The 27568-nt window shown below is 42.1% G+C and overlaps 1 protein-coding gene across 1 annotated transcript in view; it reads right to left on the reverse strand.

Annotated features, from left to right (window-relative positions):
- LOC142596418 (ankycorbin-like) overlaps positions 1-10866 on the reverse strand; it is a gene marked incomplete at its 5' end in the record, with an annotated part of 48843 nt that extends 37977 nt beyond the window's left edge. Inside the window, one exon of the mRNA XM_075725520.1 lies at positions 10727-10866. Within this exon, the coding sequence (XP_075581635.1) occupies positions 10727-10866 (140 nt within the window). The remainder of the gene's footprint in view (positions 1-10726) is intronic.
- Positions 10867-27568: the final 16702 nt, after the last annotated feature.

Here is a 27568-nt window from a genome sequence, read left to right on the forward strand (position 1 = left end):
CTGGCCCCCCGACTGCCGGTGCTGGGCTGGATGATCAAAGGGAGGGTCCCCTCTACAAATCATGCAACTGATGCTACATGGAGTAAGTGGGTTGCACTAAACACACAACGGGCTCGAATAGGAAACCCCAGTCGCCCAGGAACCTTGGAAGTGATCATGGACTGGCCAGAAGGCAAAGATTTTGGAACATCGCCAGAAGAGGAGTTGTCACGTGCTGAAGAGGCCCCACTGTATAATAAATTGCCAGAAAATGAAAAGCAATATGCCCTGTTCACTGATGGGTCCCGTCGTCTTGTGGGAAAGCATCGGAGGTGGAAAGCTGCTGTATGGAGGGAGTCCGATACGACAAGTCGCAGAAACTGCTGAAGGAGAAGGGGAGTCGAGTCAGTTTGCAGAGGTGAAAGCCATCCAGCTGGCTTTAGATATTGCTGAAAGAGAAAAGTGGCCAGTCCTTTATCTCTATACTGACTCATGGGTGGTGGCAAATGCCCTGTGGGGGTGGTTGCAGCAATGGAAGCAGAGCAACTGGCAGCGCAGAGGCAAACCCATCTGGGCTGCTGCATTGTGGCAAGGTATTGTTGCCCAGGTAGAGAACCTGGTTGTAAAAGTACATCACGTAGATGCTCATGTACCCAAGAGTGTGGCCACTGAAGAACATCCAAACAACCAGCAGGTGGATCAGGCTGCTAAGATTGAAGTGGCTCAGGTGGATCTGGAGTGGCAACATCAGGGTGAATTATTTATAGCTTGGTGGGCCCATGATACCTCAGGCTATCAAGGAATGGATGCAACATATAGATGGGCTCGTGATCGAGGGGTGGACTTAACTATGGACAGTATTGCACAGGTTATTCATGAATGTGAAACATGCGCTGCAATCAAGCAAGCCAAGCAGTTTAAGCCCCTTGGGTATAGTGAACGATGGCTGAAATATAAATATGGGGAGGCCTGGCAGATTGATTACATCACGCTCCCACAAACACACCAAGGCAAGCGCTATGTGCTCACCATGGTGGAAGCAACCACCGGATGGCTGGGAACATATCCCGTGCCCCATGCCACCGCCCGGAACACCATCCTGGGCCTTGAAAAGCAAGTCCTGTGGCCACATGGCACCCCAGAAAGAATCGAGTCCGACAATGGGACTCATTTCCAAAACAACCTCATAGACACCTGGGCAAAAGAGCATGGCATTGAGTGGGTATATCACATCCCTTATCATGCACCAGCCTCCGGAAAAATCGAACAATACAATGGGCTGTTAAAGGCTACCCTGAGAGCAATGGGTGGTGGGACATTCAAAATTGGGATACACATTTAGCAAAAGCCACCTGGTTAGTCAACACCAGGGGATCTGCCAATCGAGCTGGCCCTGCCCAATCAAAACTTCTACGTACTGTAGAAAGAGATAAAGTCCCTGCAGTGCACATAAAAAATATGCTGGGGAAGACAGTCTGGGTTACTCCCCTCTCAGGCAATGGCAAACCCATTCATGGGACTGCATTTGCTCAAGGACCTGGGTGCACTTGGTGGGTGATGCGAAAGGATGGGGAAGTCCAATGGGTACCTCAAGGGGATTTTATGGTTGCTATATGCCACATCAATGGTATTACAGTAAGAATCGCCCAGCCTTATGAAGAATGAACTTTGATGAAACTGAGCAAAGTGCAGCAGTCTTGGAACCAGAACTGTCTTCCGCATGCAACAATCCAACACCGCACACCACCTCTCCTGCTCTGACAGACTGTGATGACAGATGGAACCCAAAGTCATGGGCTAAATGAACTCAAGGGACGTTTTACAGGGATGGCCCATAGATAAAAGGAATGATATCTCTGTGTATATATCAAAAGACAGGGAAAGTGGTGGTCATTAATTAGAATGCATTGGAAAGGGTAGGACCTGTGCATGACATAGATGGTATAGAATAAGGGGTGGATACTGTCCTGGTTTCGGCTGGGATAGAGTTAATTTTCTTCCTAGCAGCAGGCATAGTGCTGTGTTTTGGATTTAGTAGGAGAAGAATGTTGATAACACACTGATGTTTTTAGTTGTTGCTGAGTACTGCTTATGCTAGTCAAGGACGTTTTCAGCTTCCCATGCTCTGCCAGGTGCACAAGAAACTGGGAGGGGGCACAGCCAGAATAGTTGATCCAAACTGACCAAAGGGCTATTCCATACCATATGACGTCATGGTCAGTATATAAACTGTGGGGGGTTGGCCAGGGAGCAGCGATCGCTGCTCAGGAACTGTCTGGGTATCGGTCGGCGGGTGGTGAGCAATTGCATTGTGCATCACTTGCTTCGTGTATCATTATTATTATTATCATTATTATACTGTTACTATTAGCATTACTATTTTACTTTATTTCAATTATTAAACTGTTCTTATCTCAACCCAGGAGTGTTTCTCACTCTTACTCCTCCGATTCTCTCCCCCATCCCATCGGGGTAGGGGGAGTGAGCGAGCGGCTGCGTGGTGCTTGGTTGCTGGCTGGGGCTAAACCACGACAGTGTTGTAGTATCAGAAAACAGGCAAAGTAGAAAAACCACTTAAGTCTCGAAAAGCTTCAAAAGCCTAGAAATGAGAGCAGTCACCTGTGCCTCTACAGCTAAGTTCAGAGGGATGGAAGAAGGCAGAGGAGTAGGGAAGCTTCCTTCTGATCGTTTCTTTAAAAAACACACCCCACATCTAAAGCCCATAGAGGTGCAAAGTTAGCTTCTGAATATATATACCTTCTGGCAAAAGATCTTTTTAGCATAGGATGAAATCCCTGAGGATGCCATGGATAGGTCCAGATCAACGTAACTTCCTCCCTGAGTTAGGTAAAACCATGTACCCATCTGCTGCACTTTCTTGCAAGGCCAGAATAGAGTTCTAAGTTAAAATTAAGCCCAACAATGAGAGCAATGACTAGTGTCTCCCTCAGCCTCTCTCCTCCAACACAACCCACTTGGTATTGCTGCCTATGGGCAGCAAAAGCTAATAACCACCTTAGTACATGAAGAGTCGTGAAATTAGAGCAAGGAAATCCCAAAGCATGTTAGCATAACAAGAGGCCAGGAAAAGGCTGGAAAGGCTGAAAACAACTGGGTAAAAGTTAATCTAAAGAAAATATTTTTGTTGCATAAAAATCCAGCAAGGCTTAAGAACTGCATACAGTGCTCCAAGAACCAAAGAGCATGGATATCCTTATGCGACATTAGGGATGTTGACAAAAGATAGCTCAGGGTTATATGCAGTGTTTGAAGTTTCTGTGACTTTTACACTTATAATACTTCAGACCTTTTCAGATTTGAAACAACAGAACTATTTGGATTTTTTATTAAACTGTATAGAGTGAACTTCTCTTACTTCATAGGGGAATTACAAAATGAGTGCAATAATATGTACTTATAGTAATTAATCTACTAGTAACACATTCTTTAGAGGCTACTGGTTAAGATGACCTTGTAACGTTTGTTTTGGAAACTCTCTAAATAATTATGGCAATATATTTTTATTTAGCATTTCAGAATAACTATACTAAAGCTTCTGCATTTCTGCAGAAGAGTAAGGACTGGAACATAGACACATGCAGGAACAGCCAACTTCAAAGCTTTCCTACGTTTTCCAGTTAGTACTTTCCTAACACAGAATGCACCTGTAAAGCAGGCAGCAGAAAATGCAGAGTGATATATAAGCCAGATAAACAAGCAGCCACCAGCATAGTCATTTTGAAGCTAAAAAAAATTAAATAAGTCCAACATTTGCATGTTGCTCTGTTTTGGCTGTCTGTTCCTTTTCCCTTCCTAGATTAGAGTACATTTTTAAGCCAGTAGCAGCCAGTTGGTGTAATTAAAATCTACACATATAGCTCATTTGGTTGCATAAGTCTTTGAAAAACATGTAAAAACTGCAGCCCATTATGTAGATATAAATCTGAAAAACAACTGCAGCCTTAGACCTGTCCCCTCCAGCCTTAGAAAGCCTGGTTCTAGCCCAACCCATGAGAGGCACGCTTCCCTCGTGCTCCCCTGCCAGCTCAGATAAGATGAGTGCAAGGAGCAGCCACAGCATTTGTCACATGGAAGTGGGGCACTGGGCTCTGCCTCCACATGAGCCAAGCTGCAGCTGTTTCAAGCCAGGCATACAAAAACTTCCAACCATCTAGGCTATGCTCTGATCCAAGCAACTGACAAACTTCTTGAAACCTGGCCAGGTTTGGTAAAATCTGGGTATCTGGCAACTCTGTGAATGGAGCTGCTTTACAGGGAATTCCAGTGGCTGCCTGATGCTGCATTACAGGTTTGGCCAATCCTACCCGTGAGCAGGAGTGGAACAGGCAGCTCACAGGCTATCCGAACATGTGTACAGGGGCCCTTCAGAAGGCAACTTGCTTTCTTCTGAGATGACAGCCCTACTAATAGATAATGAAATGCAACAGTTTATTAAGAATAGCCATCCTATCAGCCTGTGTGAAAAAGCAATTATAAAACAGAAGATGCAAGCTGGCTCCTAGAAGGAATACAGACTGATTGTTTCCCCTTTGAACTCTAGCTATCATTTGCAGGAAGTCCTGTGCATGTAAGATGCAAAACCCGTGGGATGTTTCTCAATGCTCAAAGAACTTTATATGAAATAAGGAGTTTGTTCTTTAAATAAGTGGAATTTATTTGTTTTACAATATAGGAAATCACTAAAGAGAGAAAGTAAAAAGCTTCAGTTTTTCAGAAGTGAAGTTTAGGACCTTTGTAATTGAAATCAAACTAAAGAGCATTAATTTCTGTCTCTTCAGAATATGGCCTCTGCACTTTTTTTTTTTAATAACATGAAGGTATAAAAATATTAAAATGTCTTACAAAAATTTGCTTCCAAAATGCATATAATAGAACTTGAATGTTGTTGATTTCAAGTCCCGTCAAAAATATAGCTAAGAACTAAAAATTTGATCATGGTGCAACTCCAAGTCTAAGTGAGGGGTCATGTACTCAAAACCATCAGAAATGGTCTACACAGAGTTTCAGTCAAGAGCCAGGAACAAACCACTGACATGAATTCCACTCCACAGATCTCATTTAAAAGCCTGCATGATCGTCAATACAGTAATGTTTGCATGAAATGTGGATTTTTTTCATGTATTGCCAAATTATAAAATCAAAGTATTGCTCCTGCTCCTTCATTATGGAGATACGAGCATTTCCTCTCACTGTACATTAACAATTGGCTCATACTGAACATAATAGAAAGTTAATTAGCCAAATTTACTATCCTGGCAGAGGACAGTTTCGCCCAACCATGCCCAGATGTTTCATTAACATTTCTAAGAGTTAGACTAAAGTGGAAAGTAATTTTTCAGGAAATTGAATATCAACATCTTAATTGAATCATATTTATAACAATGCTGCAGGGGAGAGGAGGAACAAAAAGGAACAAACAGGATTTGAACCTGAAAAGAACTTCAGGAAAGTTTTGGAAAGACAAAAGCTTTTACACCCAGATCTCCCACGGAAGCAAACTTTACAAGAAATTTTGGAATAAGAACCAAATTTCAGCCATCTGTTGGCTAGAGATAAAACACAGGTGGAGATCACTGTGATCTTCTTTATTTTGTCCATGCTCTGAAACCTAGATGTTGTTGTGATCATCTGGACCACCATAAATTAAATATTGTAATAAAAGTAAATAAAGAAAAAATATTTTCTGTCAGGGATCATATCAGGTCACTGGAACACCAGTGAACTCCATTCCTGGAGAGGTGACAATCCTCAGACACTAGACCTGTCTTGCAGCTCCTATCCTGGTACAATCTTCAAAAGACAATATGCTAGTATGCTTTTCTACTTGTTTGGGCAATTTTAAGAGATGACACAGTCTGTGCAAAAGAAACATCTTCTAGAGCATGGTGTTAGACTGAGGACCCTCAACGTGCACAAGAAAATAATGTAGAGACTGCCTGAATTTCAAAGGTCTCCTAGAGGATTTATAGCAATGTGGAATCAAGAAAGGGAGGATGCTATTTAATTCTTCTTCCATTTCATAGGCACTGGGCTCACCTGACTTCTCCAATTTTGAAGATCAGCTATCTAAAACATTTTCTATGGTTTTCTTTCTCAACTAGAACAGTATAATAACTGTAGTAAGTCTGTATTCTTCCAATAGCTTCATTTAAGATAAATATTATTATGTACAAGGAAAGACAAAAGTTATTTAAAAAGTTATTTAAAAGTTATTTAAAACCTGGTTTTTTTTTTTTTAACAGTGATGTCTTTCATGCCACTCACCCCACCTCATTATACAATAAAAACCAAAAGAAAGAAAAGAAAAATGAATACTATGTACATGATAAATATAAAGCATTTGGGGTTGGAATATGCTCCAAAATTTATTTTCAGCTCAGCCTCCAAGGCATGACAATTCTGGTTCAAATGAAAATATATAATTTGTACTAACTGCTATTGACAATAGTTTTGTGAGAGAGTCCTTAAAAAGTGCATTTGTAGAAGTTTCTAAAGCTTTTTTGTACAGTTGTCAGACTCATTTTATGAAACAACAGCTGATTCAATTGAAATTAAAAAATTTTACAGAAACCTATTGTTTCATTTAATAGCCATAAGCATTTAATTCTAGTTCAGTACTTTGCAGAAACATGCAAACATGGCAGTGATGGACTGGCACACAGACAAAATAATTTTAGGACAAGGAAGTGCTGCCATTTATACATTGTGAATCCTTTCCAAAATCACCCCCTCTTCAATAATAGCAGCACCTTCTTTAAATAACAACCCATTTGAACACTTGCTCTTGTGGAAAGCGCAGTACATGAATGAAACCTATTCCCTCCTGAAAACGCCCTCTTTGAAAAGCCTTTTTTGTTAGTTTAAGTGGGATTTAAATGATCAAATTCCAAATTGGAAAGCACTGTTTTGTTGTTTAAGAAAGCTGGACAAAAATCAAACCCCAAAAACCAGAACAAAACAAACAAAAAAACCCCTATCTGTCAGAATAAGATTACAACGGCAGTCAGATTTCCAGATAGGTTCTATTACAAGTGTGCTTAGCAATAGTCTGTGCAGTTTAAGTGGGAGCAACAATGGGGCTGTGTCAACTTATGCCAAAGGTGGATTTGCTCCAAGGCCTTAAAACGGATTTATTGTTTATAGAAAGGACTGAGTCAGAGGCAGGGCAGTAGTGTGGAAAGTCAGGCAAGTCTTAAAAAACTCATTTCATTACTTTGATAATATTAATTTTTATTTTATTTTTTTGAGAGGTACTGCTGGAGAGTTAAACCTCCTGATGAAAATCTGTAAATATTACCTCTAAGAAATTTACTGGTACCTAGACCTCATTAATTTAGAGCATCTCTATTTTATTGCATGTGGGCAAAACACAAAGAAAAGGACAGAGGCAAAAGAGGACACAGGTGAAATTTAGGTGGTTATGTCCAAAACTGAGCCAGAGCTGGAGCACATTGTAGCAGGACTCAGTAGAATGATGCATACAGTACTCAACAGGACAAATACAGAAAATCCTGGCTTCTGGTCTCTGTTCCTCTCAGTTCAAGCATTTTATATTAAGAAGCCATTTGATTATAAACCAAAAACTTAGAAGTACCCCTTTAAGCACGAAAAATTAGAGTCCTCTCCACCTTCTGTTTAAAATAATGTACTATATTACTATGCTTCAAATAAAGATCTGGGCAGTACTGAGAATTTTGACTGAAGGGTTATTAAAAAAAAGAATGAAAAAAGAAGACAAAAGTAACATGTCACACCTTAAGGGAACAGACAATGACAGGCCTAACAAACCTGTACTGCAACATGTAATTGTTTCTCCTTTTTTGCTTTCAAGCACATTCCAAAATCTTTAATCACATTATGCAAGTTGTTATATAATTGAATCATTCATGTTCTTCTGGTTAGTTACCTTCAGCCTAATTATATAAACAAATGCATCAATATATACTCACAGAGATCAATAGACCACTCATCCAAAGAGCTCCCTTCCTACATGGCACTGCAGACCACTTCCTAAAATGTAACCAGTGAAATCTGAGCATGACGGTGGCCAGTTGTCCCAAAAAGACCTCTCCAGATTGCTCTTTCCCAGCATGAGAGTCTCCCATGTTCCAACTGAGGTAGCTGACAAACTAGTACCATGCTTCTGCAGGACACTAACGGACCTGAGTGCTGGGCTACAGCAGGGTCTATGACTCCAAGCAGAGCTTCTGAGATAGGGCAAAACAGCTATGTTAGGCACACAGAATCACTGTGCAGAAATGAAGCCTTGGCATCATACTGCAAACACAGGAGAAACAAGCCTCACCTATTGTCATGGTTTAACCCCAGCCAGCAACTAAACACCATGCAGCCGCTTGCTCACTCCCCCTGCCCCGGTGGGATGGGGGAGAGAATCAGAGGAGTAAGAGTGAGAAACACTCCCGGGTTGAGATAAGAACACTTTAATAACTGAAATAAAATAAAGTAAAATAATAATAATAACAACAACAATATAATAATAATAGTAACAATAATATACAGAGCAAGTGATGCACAATGCAATTACTCACCACCCGACGACCGATACCCAGACAGTTCCCGAGCAGCGATCGCTGCCCCCTGGCCAACTCCCCCCAGCTTATATACTGCGCATGACGTCATATGGTATGGAATAGCCCTTTGGTCAGTTTGGATCAACTATTCTGGCTGTGCCCCCTCCCAGTTTCTTGTGCACCTGGCAGAGCATGGGAAGCTGAAAAGTCCTTGACTAGCATAAGCAGTACTCAGCAACAACTAAACCATCAGTGTGTTATCAGCATTCTTCTCCTACTAAATCCAAAACACAGCACTATGCCAGCTACTAGGAAGAAAATTAACTCTATCCCAGCCAAAACCAGGACACCTATACAAAAATGATAACTTCATTTTGCATTTGAGAACATTGCCATACACGCAGTAAAGAAAGACTTTGAAGTGGGAAAAATGCAAACAAGACACTGCCCATTATTAATAAGCCATGCTGGAGTTCATTTCTGGGTGATGATACTCTTTGGTAGCTATGTCTCTCCAGATCAGTGTCATTGTTTCTACACCTGTCAGTCTCTATCTTTCAAAACTGAGAAAGCAGACCTGCTCAAGTTATTTCTAAGTTTCCCAAAGCACTGGAAACAGAATGAGTTGACAAACTGTATTTCTTTAACACAGTAATGCTGTTTTTCTTCTTTCTCTCTCAAGCTTTCTTTCAAACCACTACACAGAAATACCTAAAAAAGTAAATGACAATTAAATGATTATACGGAACAAGCAAAAGCAGAGATCTTCATAGCAAATTCACATTTGTTCCAAGCAATTAAAAGAAGTACTTGTATCTGCATCATTAGTAACTGCATCATTAATATAAATATATGGTCATCAACTTCTTTGTAGTTGCAAATAAAGAGGAAAAAAAAAGGGAATTTTGTAGTGTATCCCTGTAAAGCTGAAAATCCTTGCACCAGATCCCTAGTTAGAACAATCCCATTTCTTAGAGTTAAGAGGTTTGTGCATACTCATTGATCATTTCAGTCTTGGTTGGCTCCCTAGAAAAAATTCATAGTATCAAATTATATGTGAAACTTGCAAAATGGGTGTTACACTGGATACAGTGCAGCTTAAGAATCTAGCTCTGAAGTTATGTTGACTGTAAAAACATGAGATGCTAGACATAGCTGTAATTCAGAAGATCCAATGGAAGTCATGCTTTGATTATGTTCAGAAGAAAAACACATGTATGCAACTTCTTTAAATTAAAAACATATTAAAGTGCAGGTCATTATGAATCACTGCCATCATTCGTTTTCCTCAGATGCAGAACAGAAACAGAGCAGATGTAGGAAACAAACAGACCAAGCAAGAAACAGAGTGTGACTCAATAAATGTAACCCAGAGGTAATTCATTAGAACATATTTGGTATAAACTGCCTTGTGCTGCCTCTCCCAAGACTAGAAACTGTTTTCCTTTCTCTCCATCTATCCAGAATTTTATGAAGGCTTTGGTTCTGCCACAGGATGCCTATTTCTCATTTATCCATTTAATCATCTTTCTATGCCATAAGAAGTTAAAGATAGCAATCTCTTGGCTGTAATTTTCTTACTGGTATCTTTTATCTTCCACAATTCAGAATGTTCACAGGAGAACAAGAGGAAGAATAGAAGAAGAAAATGCTATATATGAAATATATTGAGACTGCAAAAGGAATCTCATTCACTCAAAACTTTCATTGCCAAACTTCAATGAAAACAAGGAACTGTTGCATGAGTCATTGGCATCTGCAAGATTTTAAAACCCAGTCACCATAGTTTCAGTTCAAACTAACCCATTAGAAAATTTATCTTCATTTCTATGTTATTAAACTAAAATGCATGGGAAAAAATAGACCCGAAGATTAACGCCTTTTGGAGCGTGCAGTCTGCAGTGTGCCATGAAACTCCCAAGTCCCAAAATGCCCTGTCCTAAAATGGCCCAAATCTACCCAGCAATCCAGCTTCAAGTTACCTCAATGGGTTTGTGATTCTGAAATGGAATTTTAAATGTAGAATTACAAATATAGACTACCAGAAAGAAGCTTTCTAGAATGTATTGTGCTTCAGGTGAAAAAGAAAACTTCATTTACAGGATGATCTCTGGTTCTTAATTACTGTAAGTGGCATGCACATCCAAGGCTGGTTTTTCCCCCTCCCTTATGCTTAAATCACAAGTTAGACTTACGCAGTTTTGCCCTCACTATCTTGTTTGGTGGCACTGGCTCCCTTTTTACCCAGCAATGAAGCCACTTTCTCAGGATCGCCATTCTCCACTGCCTGCAGCAGCCGATCATCATTCTTATTCCACTCATTGGTCTGGGGTAAAAGAAAAAGAAGGGAGAAAGATTATTAGTACCAGCACTGTGCCCAGGCTCTCCTGAATGTTCTTGCACACATTTATTACCATTGAAAGCTGAAAAAAAAGGCCAACCCAAAGAAATGGCACAGAGAAAGCTGCATAAAAGTTAAGTGTTTTCCACATTTAAACATTTAGGAACCTGAGAAAAAAGTTGGCAAGAAAGAGCTAGCCAAGCTTGGGATGGAAAGCCACTCCTGCACAGGGCACTGTCTGGTCAAGGTTAATGGAGTGAGGCAGAGTGCAGGAGTGAACTGATTGACTTGATTTATACCATCAATTTATGATTAGTCATTAAAAAGCACATGAAGCCAAAAGAAGAATGCTCACACCACCTTCAATGATCGCCATCAGAATAGGTCAAACTGTCAAAACTGCAGCTCCATCAGGCACAGACACACACTTTAGTAGCGGTTACAGACAGTAATTGTATTGACAGTTGTTGACTGTGTGGCTCCTCTAAGCTTCCTCTATGCACAGGTTATTTCCTCTGCAAACCTAGGGATGATTCTATGGTTGCAAGATACTAATAAAGTAGTTACTATACATTTGGGGCTGAAAGTGCCCAGTAAAAATCCTTCATCATTGGGATCACACACAGTGTGTTTAGTTGACAAATTGCTTTGAGTCCAAAGATAAACCTTCATATCAAAGCCCATTATTTGTAGTTTAAGCTTGCATTACCTATTTTATGCATTGTTTTCTCTGTCACAAAGTGAACATTTTCCTTTCCAGAGGAGAATCTCAAGAATTAAAAAAGATGTTAAAAAAGGTACCGACTTTTTTCATCACCGCCACATCAAGATATTAAACCTCAGTTGTCTTTGAGATTACCAGTAAATGTCATGCAAGAAATGACAACATATAACAAGAGGTAATAGTTCACCTTAGCGCTTGTACATAGTGTTTTCCATGTGCAAAGACCTGAGCAAACATTACCTGGACAACTGTGTTTGTTTATTGTTGGCAGGCAGCCTACAGGAGATGATTTAAGTGACCTTGCATTGTTGCAAACCTACTGGAGACAGTTATGTTATCTCCACTGAAATCAGAACTGCAGGGAAGCTGAGTAGCAAATTGAAATTCTTGATAATTTCAAACTTGGCAACTCACTGTCTGAAAAGGAAAGGAATACTTAAAGACTGGCATCACAAACAATCACATGGCAAAGACACTGAACACCACTACATCACAAGATCATCCACAAAAGTCTGCATGTGCTGGACTTTGCAAGAAAGTCTTAAAAACAAGAACAATCCTATTGTAGGGAATGCATTCACTAGACAAAACATCCCTCAAACTTAAAACAACAGACAATGGCTTTTCTCAAAAGAATGGCTTATCTCAAAACATTATAACTCAGGGGTCAGGGATAAGCAGATAAGTAGCCTACAACTTTCCCTGCCCTCCATCCCCAATTTAGAGACTGTATTTGCCTGTAGCAAACTTGTGTGGTTGGAGTGGAAATCTCCCTTGCAGAGGGGCAAGATGTTGTTGAACTTATCAGAAATAGCTTGTCCAAGTCTGTGGCAGCAGCTCCCAGGACATTCAGAGCTTAGCAGATGCCAGAAGCTGCTGCCTCCAAGGCCCCTTTCAATTGCTGCAGCTCCAGCTCTTTTCTGTACCTTTCAAAATCTGCCCATGGCACATATATGGCACCAGTGGCATTGCAAGCTGACCTCTGTTGCACTGCATTCCACTGAGGCAGCACCCTGAAGGCCATGCCAAAAGATGCTATGTTCATTAACTTTACCACAAGTAAGGTCTTGACCTCTAATTAAGTTGTCAAAAAAGCCAAGCTTTGAAAGTAATTCATAGCAATAGTATCTAAATGTCACTAATTGCTACAACAGAAATAGTCTTTCCCAGCTTCACTTGGCCATCCACATTCCCTATTTTAGGTGACTGATGGCTATTAATATTAATTATTTTTACATAAGACAAAACATTTGCAGCTCACAGCACTTACACATGCATTTCTTTAAAGGTGGAAACAGTAGCAGCAATGCAAGTAACCTGTGAATATTTTATAACCAGAAGCGTTAATCCATTGTCTTCCTCTTGCTTCTTGTGCTACTGTGCCTAGTTGGGGTAACTGTCCATGCAAAGTGCATGAGATCTGTTTGACACTGGAGACTGTATTTGTGTCAGACCATGAATTCCATTTGAACAGGAGATAAAAAGCACCATGGGGAAGGCAGGAAGCAGTTGGAGTGAATGAACAAGGAATGGTAACAAAAGACTAACAGTAGATTGTCAGTAAACCTTGATAATTACCCATTCATTGGGTAGCTTCTAGTGGATAAAGAAGTGATTATTATCCAAGCAAACCATTTTTTCATGCTGAACCCCAGAATAATGCAACTGAACAGCAAGTCACTCAGCAGGGTGCTTCTATCAGCCAGATAGAAGGCTGCCCAGACAGTTTCCTGGCAAAAGGGTACTACGAGCTGTGAAATGAAAGGGTCTTTCACCAGCAGAGAAGGGGAAAGATGACCTGACTGAAATGGTCATCTGAGACTACAAGTGTGTGTGGGGGGGGAAGTTGTAGAAAAATGTTAGTGTGGTCTTTGCTTAAATAATGACTAGAATTTGCAGCAGGCTGTAAGCTGTGCTCCGAGAACACTTAAGAGGGCAATGAAAATGGAAAGAAATTGTCGTGGTTTAGCCACGGCCAGCAACTAAACACCACGCAGCCGCTCGCTCACTCCCCCTACCCCGATGGGATGGGGGAGAGAATCGGAGGAGTAAGAGTGAGAAACACTCCTGGGTTGAGATAAGAACAGTTTAATAATTGAAATAAAGTAAAATAGTAATGAGAATAATAACAATACAATAATGATAATAACAATAATAATATACAAAGCAAGTGATGCACAATGCAATTACTCACCACCCGACAACCAATACCCAGACAGTTCCCGAGCAGCGATCGCTGCTCCCTGGCCAACCCCCCCACAGTTTATACACTGAGCATGATGTCATATGGTATGGAATAGCCCTTTGGTCAGTTTGGATCAACTATTCTGGCTGTGCCCCCTCCCAGTTTCTTGTGCACCTGGCAGAGCATGGGAAGCTGAAAAGTCCTTGACTGGCATAAGCAGTACTCAGCAACAACTAAACCATCAGTGTGTTATCAACATTCTTCTCCTACTAAATCCAAAACACAGCACTATGCCAGCTACTAGGAAGAAAATTAACTCTATTCCAGCCGAAACCAGGACAGAAATGCATTTAAGTTTGATGTTTTGATGAGATATTTGTGTTTCTTGTAAGTTTCTTGTTTTTTTGTACATTTTTTTTTACAAACCTGTGTTTGCTTTCACAATTTCAGTCAGGCTTTAAATGCAGAATAGCCATACAGTCAGTGTAGGGAATCTGCACCGTTAATAAAGCAGAGATAAGCAGCCTCTTCATAACAAATGTGAGATTTCATTTCTGTAAGAGTAAGAAAGTGAAGAGGCTGAGACCAGAAGTCTGCAAGGGAGGCCAAGAGAGCATAACGCAGTCCACAGACCAAGGAATATGGTTGGCTCACATCTAGCGAGCTTAAAGGCACGTAGTGGAGTTCTGCATGGGTTGGGAGGCACACGGCTCACAAATGCTGCTCATTTCATTTCCTAGTAAAGACCACGATGTATTTTTCCTTCAGATACTACTTTTAAGCCTTTTAACAAGATAAAATAAATCAATCTTTGCATTTGAGGAACAGTGAGATTTCCTGTTAACATCACATCTAGGTACATCAGGGCTTCTATATTCTTTTAAGCAATTACTGCTGTTTTCAAGTAATCAGTTTCATTCCAGTGGAGATAAAGGAAAAGTGATGAGCAAAAAGCTCACAACATGCGAGGCATTAGAACAAAATAAGAAAAACTACATCTAAATCATTAGTAACATACAGCCAGAGTATTGGCAATATGTCCAACTACTGCCCGTTGTTTATCACCTCACACATCACCAATACAGCAACTGGAGATTTATCTTTACTTTCAGATAGTGAAGGATGTAGCAGTAACCACATGACATGCAACCAATCATTCTCAATAAGACAGAAGAAAGTAAAGTCAAGAATTAATTGTGTATATTTGTATAAATGAAACAATGTTTATCCTAACACAGGAAAAAAAAAAAAAAAAAACCACAAGGGACTTCTTAAAAATAAAAAAGCCAAATCAATCCTGTTTGAAGTGACCATCTCCCATTGTTCTGCCTTTTCTCATAGTTCTAAAGATTTAAGCTACAATGAACTCATATGACTGTTGTTCTCATCTTGAAATTACTCAGTAAATGTTACTAAAACCAAAATACATCTAATAGACTACTGTTTACTGCTGTATACATGGCAGCTCTTTCCATAAAAAAAAAAAAATCCATGTGGTGTCAAAACACAGACTTAAAAAATCCCCACACTTCTCAAATGGTTATCAAAGGACCACCAAGAATCCTCAGGTTTTCCTTACACTTAAAAATATATGAACAAGAAACTGATCATCAGCATGAGACGCATGGAAAAGACTGCTTTCTAACAAAGTTTTAAGACTGAAGAACCACTGAATCAACAAATTTTAGCTATGTATCAAGGTCAAATTGCAACTCACATAAGGGACATTTAGCCTTTCGAGTCTTCAGGATTTCTGCTGCACAACTGCTTCACGGTCAGTTGGGAAAAAGAAATCATGAGATTTAAAGTGAAATCGGCTGGACAATCTAATCTCACCTTTTATCTGGTAAGTATATTTCAGTGATAAGCAGGCTGTAAGATACAGGGACAATGCCAACTATGCAAGCAAAATTTGTTTATTCAGCTATTGTGTTGACTATCTTGCATTCTGCAATACTGTGTTAGACACAATGGTCTGTGAGGATCAGAGTGTGCCTAATGACCAGGGCATACATCTGAACTCTCTGGTTAGAGACAGTGACAGGAACAGCCTGTCAACTTTCAGCATTCAATGCCATACACATACCACTTCCTTAGTGGATTGTTTTTAAATTCAGCACCACTTATTTCTTGCTATGAGTATCTGAGCTGACTACATCTACCCAGATTTTTAGTAACACCCTCCAGTTTCTGTTGATTAGTAAATTTAGTCAGAGAACACAGGTACCTGATGGATCTTCTTGCTTCCAGATGGGCAAATGGACATCCACCCTGCTGGAACCCACTCAACTGCAACATTACCTCACTTATTAGGACTGTCGCTTTGTAGACCCATGGCTCCATCTTTCCTTCTGTCTACTGCTAAACCTCTCCAAACATTGCTTATCTTGCCACTTCTGCGTAGTAAGCTGGTTTTCATTAAATTTAGAGCTGCTGCCCTTTTCTCCTCCCCATTATTCTGCAAAGGGGAACAGAGACACAAAGGCTAATTATGAAGTCTGCAGACAAGAACAAAAATTTAACACCAAGCAGAATTGCACACAGTCCAGAATTACATTAATTGATCAGTGTTACCACTACTGTAAGATGTATTCATAAGGTACCAGCCACCATGGCATCTTATTTTTGTATTACAAATATCCACATGATATCACAGCTCACAATGAAAGCTGTTTCCCTTTTTTTTTTTTCTACTAGCAAGACTAAAGTAGATTACTTGACAAAGCTCCACCATCTTAATATTCTCCACAAGCACCAGAAAACATCTTAGATGGTTGTTTTTAAAATCACTTCACATTATTTTTTATACCTACTAGAATGCCATTGTAGGAAGCAATACAGTTTTAAAATTCATAACAAAATATATATTAAAATCTCAAAACTATTCAGAGTAGAAAAACAGTCTATTTATAGTTGAATTTGTCATTCTTGTAAAGGACACATCCACTGTTACTGGGTTATAGCCTTCTATTCTGAAGCCCATGACACAGCTAAACAAAACAGTGCATACAGAGACAAATCCCTATTCCAAGAAATTATTTTGTTTGGAGTCTTCAAGGGCTCAACTCAATCTCTAAAAGTACTTCATGACTACAAAAGAAGTCAAAAAAGTTTCACTATCTGTCTGATCTTCATGAGGCCACTGACAGATGTTTCTGTCATGGATTGACCTCTAGATCTAATATTTGTCAGTCTCCAAAATCAAATATTAGAGCAGCAAGCTAAGCTTAGCTGCTTTTACTTCCATGGTTGCAATGAAGGATAATACAAGAGTCATAGGAAAGTTATACCTAAGATATATTCCCAGTTGGACTTCAGAAATTGGGAAAGCAAGCAATTGTTTTGCATGAAAATAAAATCCACTTCAGCAGCCAGAGAAGAGCACGTGAGATTTCACACCACCACATCTTCCCATGTTGTTTATCCTCCACATCACATGCACTGAGAATCAGACAAGTCTTTTATGCATCAGACTCTGTATGCAGAACATCAACTGCCCACACGTGGCAGGCCTTAAGTAAAAGGACAGAAAAAGCAAGCAGGCACTCACCCTGGTTCCTTCCCTTGGGCCTCATTTACAAAAGGAGCTCCATTTCTCTACAGGGACAAATAATAACACACACAGCCCTATGCAGATTTTCTGTTCAGCAGGCATTGATGGCCTCACCTTTCATCTGATCAGGGCCACAGATGGTACACCATCCTCCAGGCAGCCTGTGGAAACTCAGCTACTGCTGCCCCAAGCTAGTGCTGGGGTTTAACTCTTGCCTGTTTGAACAGTGATTGAGCTATCTGCTGTCTGGCACAACCACCCCAGCTCAGTATTAATGGACCAGTCTACACAAAGAGCCCTCTCATTCTCATCTGAATATTCTTATCCATGTTTGATTTACTAGAGCACTAAGCGCTATCGCTACAGTGCTCTTCTTAATTTGGATACCCTGCATCTCACTAAACATGCTAGGATTATTCACACAAGATGACAGAAGTCACAAACACACACTTTTTTTTTTTTTACCCTTAAAGAATCACTTGGCTCCTATTAATTACTTCTAGGCTGGATTATATTTGCATGCCACAATCATCAAGTTACTATTCTCTTATCAGAGATAAGTGCTGCCAATGGTTTGACTGTTGTAGTCTTGATCCCCCTCTGTGAGGAATACTGTTGCTGCTACATGGAGAAACCCTATTTAGGGTTGCCTAGCTTATATTCTGATTTCTTCACAAGATCCATGAACATTTTCTATAATAAGAGAGCTCAGCAGCTCAACCTAGAGGTTTTTACCTTCTGTCGTGGTTTAACCCCAGCCAGCAACTAAGCATCACACAGCCGCTTGCTCACTCCCCCTGCCCTGATGGGATGGGGGAGAATTGAAGGAGTAAGAGTGAGAAACACTCCTGGGTTGAGATAAGAACAGTTTAATAAATGAAATAAAGGAAAATAGTAATGATAATAATAACAATATAATAATGATAGTAATAACAATAATGTACAAAGCAAGTGATGCACAATGCAATTGCTCACCACCCGCTGACCAATACCCAGACAGTTCCCGAGCAGCGATCGCTGCTCCCTGGCCAACCCCCCCACAGTTTATACACTGAGCATGATGTCATATGGTATGGAATAGCCCTTTGGTCAGTTTGGATCAACTATTCTGGCTGTGCCCCCTCCCAGTTTCTTGTGCACCTGGCAGAGCATGGGAAGCTGAAAAGTCCTTGACTAGCATAAGCAGTACTCAGCAACAACTAAACCATCAGTGTGTTATCAACATTCTTCTCCTACTAAATCCAAAACACAGCACTATGCCAGCTACTAGGAAGAAAATTAACTCTATCCCAGCCAAAACCAGGACACCTTCCCAGTACAAAGCCACTACGAATTAAAGATCTACAATGAAAAGATGCACAAAGCACAAAATCCTGAAGGGCAGTATAGTGCCCAGAGTCTCTTTGGAGACAGAGCACACAATCCCATGTAAAGTAAGTGGGCCTGCTGTGCTACCAGCCCCTTTCCCATCATCAAAAGCATCCTTGTTACAGCCATAACCTCTTTGTCAGGGTCCACGGAGGGGCCAACATGAGAGAGAAATGCCTAGTAATAATATAAATCTTATAAAATGTTTCCCTAAAGCCACCCTACCCCTTTGATGCTTACAAATAGAGCAACCTGACAAATATCCCTAGATAGTCACACTGCCTATTACGTTCTGCTTACTCTACATACTTTTCAAAGATTGAGACTGTACACCAAGGCTATGCTGGATTCTGTGGAGTGCATCTAATGTAACAACTATGAATGAATAACTGCTGAATTCAGGCTGTTCCCAGAAGCAAATGGCCAGTCGGCAGCAAGTTAATTCTCATCCTTTTCAAAACATGCTTTTCGATACTTTATGTGAAAGGGTGGAGGGAGAGATAGAGAGAGAGCACGCACAAGGATTTGTAACAGTTTTTAAGTCTTCAAGGAAGAAGACAGAATGCCTAAGAGCTTTGTGGGTCGTGACAAAAAATTAAAAGAACATGGGTTTGTTGGTTTTGTTTTGGGTTTTTTGGGGGGCTGCTTTGTTTTGTTTTTTTAAAGAATCCACATCACATATCTTTGGGGTTCCCTTCCATCTCATGAGATATGAAACCCAAAATAACATACAAGCATCTTTTTTGCATCCTGTAACAGCATCTTTAAGAGATTAAGTTAATAACTGCAAAGGATTATATAAACAATAAGCTGAAAATGGGGTAGTTTTCATTGCCAGAGACAGCAGGTTTTCAAATTTTATGGGTTAAAAAAGCCAATATATCTAAGTCTTTTGAAGATACTAGTATAATCCTTCCAAAACTGAACAGATGACTCAACCATATGGCCAAGTTCCACTAAAATTCTGTCTTGTAATCATAAAATATGATGTAATGTAGTTTGGTCCCAGGAGAAGGAAAGGCATTAGACATATGTGACATGCACAAGCATTCCCTGCATACATCTGGTTAGCTATTTTAAAAAGGTATTACACAAATAAGCAGGGTTTTTTAGAAGTCTCCAAGATAAATATTCTTAAGCCTTCTCTTGGAAAAGAAATGGGTATTGCTCCTAAAATCTACATTAATGCATCAACCATTATTGTCACAAACACTGCTCAGCTAAATAGGTATAATGAACTACTTGTTACATCTTTCTGCAGCAATGCAGCTTTAAAAAAGTTTGCTTTCATAAACTCTGAAAGCAATCTGTGGTTTATTACTACTTTATACTTAATGATCATGAAAACTCTAGACAAAAAGAGTTTAAAGGACTATTTGCAAATCAAAAGAAACTTCCCTTTTAAAAATATCTAGGGAAGAGAAAAGAATACACATCAACTAAGAATACACATACACTAAGTGGTAAAGAATATTATTTTCTGCAGTATATAAAGGTTGAATGAAAAGAACTGCTGAGAAGGAAATCAGAACCATCAACTCTGACAAGTAAAATACTTTTCAATTCATTAATTACCTAAATATGCACAACAGAAGTCATCAATACCTCAGCGATTCAAATATTTCACAGAACCACTTGGAATTAATGGTAACCATTCGGTACATTGTTATCACTCTGGTCCTCATTATATTCAGGGCACCATTTAAGAAGGTATGCACAGATGCCTTAACTAAGCATGCAATGGCTAACGGTTCTATAAAATCCTCCACTTTTAATTGTAGGTAGTTTAAATCCACCCATGACTCAAGTCAGGCTACCAGAAAAATAGACCGATTCCAGCAAGGAAAGTAAGGAAAATGACAAGCAGCAATAATTTCATTTCTCATAGTGACAAAACTAGCAAGGGAAAATTACTGGGGACTGAGATATAATTACTCCAAAGACTTTCTAAATCCACCATGCTACAATTCCCCACTATGTAATAATAACTTGCTCCCCAACAGAAACAGGGCCCTGGCAGCCACTACAAGTGCATACACTGGGTATCCTTTTCCCTAAGAGCGTGCACACTTAACCACACCAGCATAAAAGTTTAGAGAAGCAGCAGAAACTAAGAAGCCAAGCAACTACACAAGTGAGGCAGGAAAAGCATCCAAGTTTCCTGACTCCCAGTCCAATCCCTATCAAATCAAAGTGTTAGGAATCATCAGGTAAGGCATAAAGAAGAAAACAGAATCACTATGGACTGTACATCAACTGTACATTCAATCTGTTCATCAATGTGCAGTATTGGTCTCTTTCATCTCTAAAATGGCATTAGAGCTGGAAAAGGTTCAGAAGTGCAAAGAGGATCCAAACCAGCACCTGTATGAAGAACAAATAGGCTAGGGTGCCTCAGCCTCAAAAGAGAGGCAAGTTAAGAGGGATATGAAGTTGACAAGTCAGTAATATGGGGAACATGGATGGAGATCAACTGTTCAGTATCTTTTTCTCCACAGCAAGGGACCATCACATGAAAGTGGGACCAAAAACAAACAAAAGAAAGTCAATAGTAGACTTGTGGAACTCCTTTCAAAGGATGTTGCAGATGCAATATGTTTACATGGGTTCAAGGAAGGACTGATCATGTATTAGGTAGAAAGATTCACTACAGATTTGGAAGAGAGATTCATTCAAACCACAAGGAATGAATTTCCATGTTCAGGAAATTGCTTGAGCTGAAAATAGTCTGCAGCTAAGAAAGTACTATAGAGAAGTGCCATATGCAAGTGCTCAGTGCTTGCTCTTCCCTAGATATGCACTGACAGGCACTACTGGGAACAAAAGACTAGGGATCCTCAATCTGAACCAATAATTGCTGTTCTGTTCTTAACAGAAATCTGTTCATAACTGTTGCTTTTTGCATCACAGATCATATTCTCTCTCCTACTCTGCAGAACAAAAATCAACAACAGTCATACTGGCATCTGTACAGCCTGATGGGCACCAGGACCAGGTCACGGTAGAAACACTGCCTTAAAGAAGCTAACCACATGATGACACTGCTTTTCTTCACTAGTGAGATGGAAAGCAGAAAGAAAAAAACAGTATTGCTACCCCTCATCTGTGTTTCACCTCACCAACAAATATATTTCTAAGGAACCTCTGTGCACAAGCAACCTTTCTGCTATAGGTCCCTTGACTCCTTCTCAAATATCCAAATATAATTAAGAAAAACAAGGCAGTAATCTTGATTTCAGCAGGCCAGCTCTATATCACCAGCCCAACATTTTTACATGACTGCAGAACAAAAATGATTTAAAGCCACCGGATTTGGACGTGCTGCCTTAAACACTGAAAATTACTCGGGTGGAAGGCTGGAATGCCTTTGATTGTATGATCTTCTCATACCCCAGCCACCTATTCCTATAATCTTCTGGCAAGAGCTTTTAATGGTAACTTGAGTCAAGGGTTGAAGTCCAAACTGAGGATAGGCTGCAGCCACACCTGTAAATCAGGGACTGAATAAAAAACTAAGGATGGCTAAAGCAGTCATAGAATCATACAATATCTCGAGTTGGAAGGGACCCATAAGGATCACCGAGTCCAACTCCCTGCTCCTCGCAGGACTACCTAACACTAAACCATATGGCTAAGAGCGTCGTCCAGATGCTCCTTGAACTCTGACAGGCTTGGGGCCGTGACCACTTCCTGTTCCAGTGACCGACCACCCACTCAGTGAAGAACCTTTTCCTAATGTCCAGTGTGGACTTCCCCTGATGCAGCTTCATTCCAGTATGTTGTCACCCTGGCAACTCCAGAGAGACACAAATCATTGCAACATGCTGGGGACTGGCCCATGCCTATCGAGCCATGGTCAACACTATTCAGTACCCTCAAGGGAAAGAGAAGGTCTCTGGATCTGATGACAAAACAACAGGCACTGTGGCTACTCCAACGACAGCCACGAGCACTGTGGCTACTCCAACCACAGCTGCAGGCACTGCAGCTACTCCAACACCCACCACAGTTACTGCAGCCACTCCAACCCCAGTGACAGGCACCGTGGCTAAAACAGAGAACCAACCAGCGCCGGTATCACTTGCCCCTATACAGAAGAAAAAATACACAAGAAAATCAGCTCGTTTAGTAAGGGATGAAGATGAACCAGGGCCATCACGAGAACCAGAGGAGGAAGAACCCATAAATGAGATGGTAACCACCCGATCCCTATCCCTGAGTGAGCTGCAAGATATGCGAAAAGATTTCAGTCGTCATCCAGGCGAGCACATCATCACCTGGCTGCTCCGATGCTGGGATAACGGGGCCAGTAGCCTGGATTTAGAGGGTAGGGAAGCCAAGCAGCTGGGATCCCTTTCCAGGGAAGGGGGCATTGACAAAGCAATTGGAAAAGGGGCAAAACCGCTCAGCCTCTAGATGTGACTTCTGTCAAGCGTGAAAGAAAGGTATCCCTTCAAGGAGGATGTTTTATACCGCCCAGGCAAATAGACCACCGTAGAGAAGGGTATCCAGTACCTGAGGGAATTAGGTGTGCTGGAGGTGATTTACAGTGACCTGAATGATGAGCGGTTACCCAAAGATCCAGATGAAGTCAGGTGCACACAATCCATGTGGCGGAAGGTGGTACGGAGCGCACCAGCATCGTATTCCAACTCATTGGCAATACTGGCCTGGAAGGATGACGAGGCACCAACGGTGGATGAAGTGGCTAGACGACTCCGGGAATAGGAAGAAAGTCTCTCTTCCTCCCTACGGGCCTGTGTCTCGGCTGTGGAAAAACTGTCTGAAAAAATGTGCCGAGAGTTCCAACAACTCAGAGAGGATCTGTCCTACTCCCTACCTGTACGGACCAGTGTCTCAGCCATTAGGAGTCAACGTCCTTATGCTCAAGAGAGAGGATGGAGAGGATACACACCACGGGGCACCCTGTGGTTTTACCTGCGTGATTATGGAGAGGACATGAGGAAGTGGGATGGAAAACCCACCTCGACCCTAGAGGCACGGGTGCATGAGTTGCAAGGAAAAACTATTACAAAAGGCGGTTCTCCCAGGAAAATTGCAGCTCCAGTTTCCAGTGAGCAGTTTCCCAGACAGAGAAGGAGGGCTAATTCTACTCACGATCTTAATGAAGGGACTTTTGATTCTCATTTACAAGACGTGAACAACGAATACTATGACCAGTATTAGAGGGGCCCTGCCTCCAGCCAGGTGGAGGAAAGGGACAGTCGGGTTTACTGGACTGTGTGGATTCGATGGCCTGGAACGTCAGACCCACAGGAGTAGAAGGCTCTGGTGGACACTGGTGCACAGTGTGCCCTAATGATATCAAACTATAGAGGGACAGAACCCAGACGCTCCGTGCATCCTTGGCATAGACTACCTCAGGAGAGGGTATCTCAAGGACCCAAAAGGGTACCGGTGGGCTTTTACTAGGCATTTCTCTCTCATGTTGGCCGCTCCGTGGACCCTGACAAAGAGGTTATGGCTGTAACAAGGATGCTTTTGATGATGGGAAAGGGGCTGGTAGCACAGCAGGCCCACTTACTTTACATGGGATTGTGTGCTCTGTCTCCAAAGAGACTGGGCACTATAGAATCATAGAATCATAGAATCGTCTAGGTTGCAAAAGACCTTCAAGATCATCCAGTCCAACCATTAACCTACACCACCAAGCCCACCTAAACCAATCAAGGGTAGACTAGACTAAACCATGTCCCGAAGTGCCACATCTACCCATTTTTTGAACACTTCCAGGGATGGGGACTCCACCACCTCTCTGGGCAGCCTGTTCCAATGCTTGACCACCCGTTCCGTAAAGAAATTTTTCCTAATTTCCAGCCTAAACGTCCCCTGGCGCAGCTTGAGCCCATTTCCTCTCGTCCTATGGCTACCTGCTTGGGAGAAGAGACCAACACCCACCTCACTACAACCTCCTTTCAGGTAGTTGTAGAGAGCAATAAGGTCTCCCCTCAGCCTCCTCTTCTCTAAGCTAAACAATCCCAGTTCCCTCAGCCGCTCCTCATAAGACTTGTGCTCCAGACCCTTCACCAGCTTTGTTGCCCGTCTCTGAACACGCTCCAGCACCTCAATGTCCTTCTTGTATTGAGGGGCCCAAAACTGGACACAGTATTCCAGCTGTGGCCTCACCAGCGCCAAGTACAGGGGGACAATCACCTCCCTGCTCCTGCTGGTCACACTATTCCTGATACAAGCCAGGATGCTGTTGGCCTTCTTGGCCACCTGGGCACACTGCTGGCTAATGTTCAGCCGGCTATCTACCAACACCCCCAGATCCTTTTCGGCCAGGCAGCTTTCCAGCCACTCTTCCCCAAGCCTGTAGCGTTGCATGGGGTTGTTGTGACCCAAGTGCAGGACCCGGCACTTGGCCTTGTTGAACCTCATACAGTTGGCCACGGCCCATCGATCCAGCCTGTCCAGGTCCCTCTGCAGGGCCATCCTACCCTCGAGCAGATCGACACTCCCACCCAATTTGGTGTCTTCTGCAAACTTACTGATGGCACACTCAATCCCCTCATCCAGATCGTTGATAAAGATATTGAACAAGACTGGCCCTAAAACAGAGCCCTGGGGAACACCGCTCGTGACCGGCTGCCAACTGGACTTAACACCATTTACCACAACTATACTGCCCTTCAGGAGTTTGTGCTTTGTGCATCTTTTCCTTGTAGATCTTTAATTCGTAGTGGCTTTGTACTGGGAAGGTGTCCTGGTTTTGGCTGGGATAGAGTTAATTTTCTTCCTAGTAGCTGGCATAGTGCTGTGTTTTGGATTTAGTAGGAGAAGAATGTTGATAATACACTTATGTTTTGGTATAGCTGCCTTGGAGACAGAGGAAATTAAACAGTTGTCCACGTTGCCCGGTCTCTCAGAGGACCCTTCGATTATAGGGTTGCTGAAGGTTGAGGAACAACAGGTGCCAATCGCTACCACAACAGTGCACCAGCGGCAATATTGCACCAACCGAGACTCCCTGATTCCCATCCATAACCTGATTCGTCGACTGGAGAGCCAGGGAGTGATAAGCAAGACTCGCTCACCCTTTAACAGTCCCATATGGCCAGTGCGAAAGTCTAATGGGGAGTGGAGACTAACAGTGGACTATCGCGGCCTTAACAAAGTTACGCCGCCACTGAGTGCTGCCGTGCCAGACATGCTAGAACTTCAATATGAACTGGAGTCAAAGGCAGCTAAGTGGTATGCCACAAGTGATATTGCTAATGCATTTTTCTCCATCCCTTTGGCAGCAGAGTGCAGGCCCCAGTTTGCTTTTACCTGGAGGGGTGTTCAGTACACCTGGAACCGACTGCCCCAGGGGTGGAAGCACAGCCCCACCATTTGCCATGGACTGATTCATACGGCACTGGAACAGGGTGAGGCTCCAGAACATCTGCAGTACATTGATGACATCATTGTGTGGGAAAATACAGCAGAAGAAGTTTTTGAGAAGGGAAACAAAATAGTCCAAATCATTCTGAAGGCTGGTTTTGCCATAAAACAAAGTAAGGTCAAGGGACCTGCACAGGAGATCCAATTTATAGGAATAAAATGGCAAGATGGACGTCGTCAGATCCCAGTGGATGTGATCAACAAAGTATATGGAAGCATATGAAGGGGTTCGAGCTGCTTCGGAAGTGGTTGGTACTGAAGCACAGCTCCTGCTCGCACCCCGACTGCCGGTGTTGGGCTGGATGTTCAAAGGGAGGGTCCCCTCTACACATCATGCAACTGATGCTACATGGAGTAAGTGGGTTGCATTGATCACACAACGGGCTGAAATAGGAAACCCCAGTTGCCCAGGAATCTTGGAAGTGATCATGGACTGGCCAGAAGGAAAAAACTTCAGAATATCACCAGAGGACGTGGTGAAACGTGCTGAAGAGGCCCCACTGTATAATAAATTGCCAGAAAATGAAAAGCAATATGCCCTGTTCACTGATGGGTCCTGTCGTCTTGTGGGAAAGCATCGGAGGTGGAAAGCTGCTGTATGGAGGGAGTCCTATACGACAAGTCGCAGAAACTGCTGAAGGAGAAGGGGAGTCGAGTCAGTTTGCAGAGGTGAAAGCCATCCAGCTGGCTTTAGATATTGCTGAAAGAGAAAAGTGGCCAGGCCTTTATCTCTATACTGACTCATGGATGGTGGCAAATGCCCTGTGGGGGTGGCTGCAGCAATGGAAGCAGAGCAACTGGCAGCGCAGAGGCAAACCCATCTGGGCTGCTGCATTGTGGCAAGATATTGCTGCCCGGGTAGAGAACCTGGTTGTAAAAGTACGTGACGTAGATGCTCATGTACCCAAGAGCGTGGCCACTGAAGAACATCAAAACAACCAGCAGGTGGATCAGGCTGCTAAGATTGAAGTGGCTCAGGTGGATCTGGACTGGCAACATGAGGGTGAATTATTTATAGCTAGGTGGGTCCATGACGCCTCAGGACATCAAGGAAGAGATGCAACATATAGATGGGCTCGTGATCGAGGGGTGGACTTGACCATGGACAGTATTGCACAGGTTATTCATGAATGTGAAACATGCACTGCAATCAAGCAAGCCAAGCGGTTCAAGTCCCTCTGGAATAGTGAACGATGGCTGAAATATAAATATGGGGAGGCCTGGCAGATTGATTCTATCACACTCCCACAGACCTGCCAAGGAAAGCGCCATGTGCTCACCATGGTGGAAGCAACCACTGGATGGCTGGAAACATATCCCGTGCCCCATGCCACCGCCTGGAACACCATTCTGGGCCTTGAAAAGCAAGTCCTGTGGTGACATGGCACCCCAGAAAGAATCGAGTCAGACAACGGGACTCATTTCCGAAACAACCTCATAGATACCTGGGCCAAAGAGC

Source organism: Pelecanus crispus, chromosome W, assembly GCF_030463565.1.
Source record: "Pelecanus crispus isolate bPelCri1 chromosome W, bPelCri1.pri, whole genome shotgun sequence".
NCBI lineage: Eukaryota > Metazoa > Chordata > Aves > Pelecaniformes > Pelecanidae > Pelecanus > Pelecanus crispus.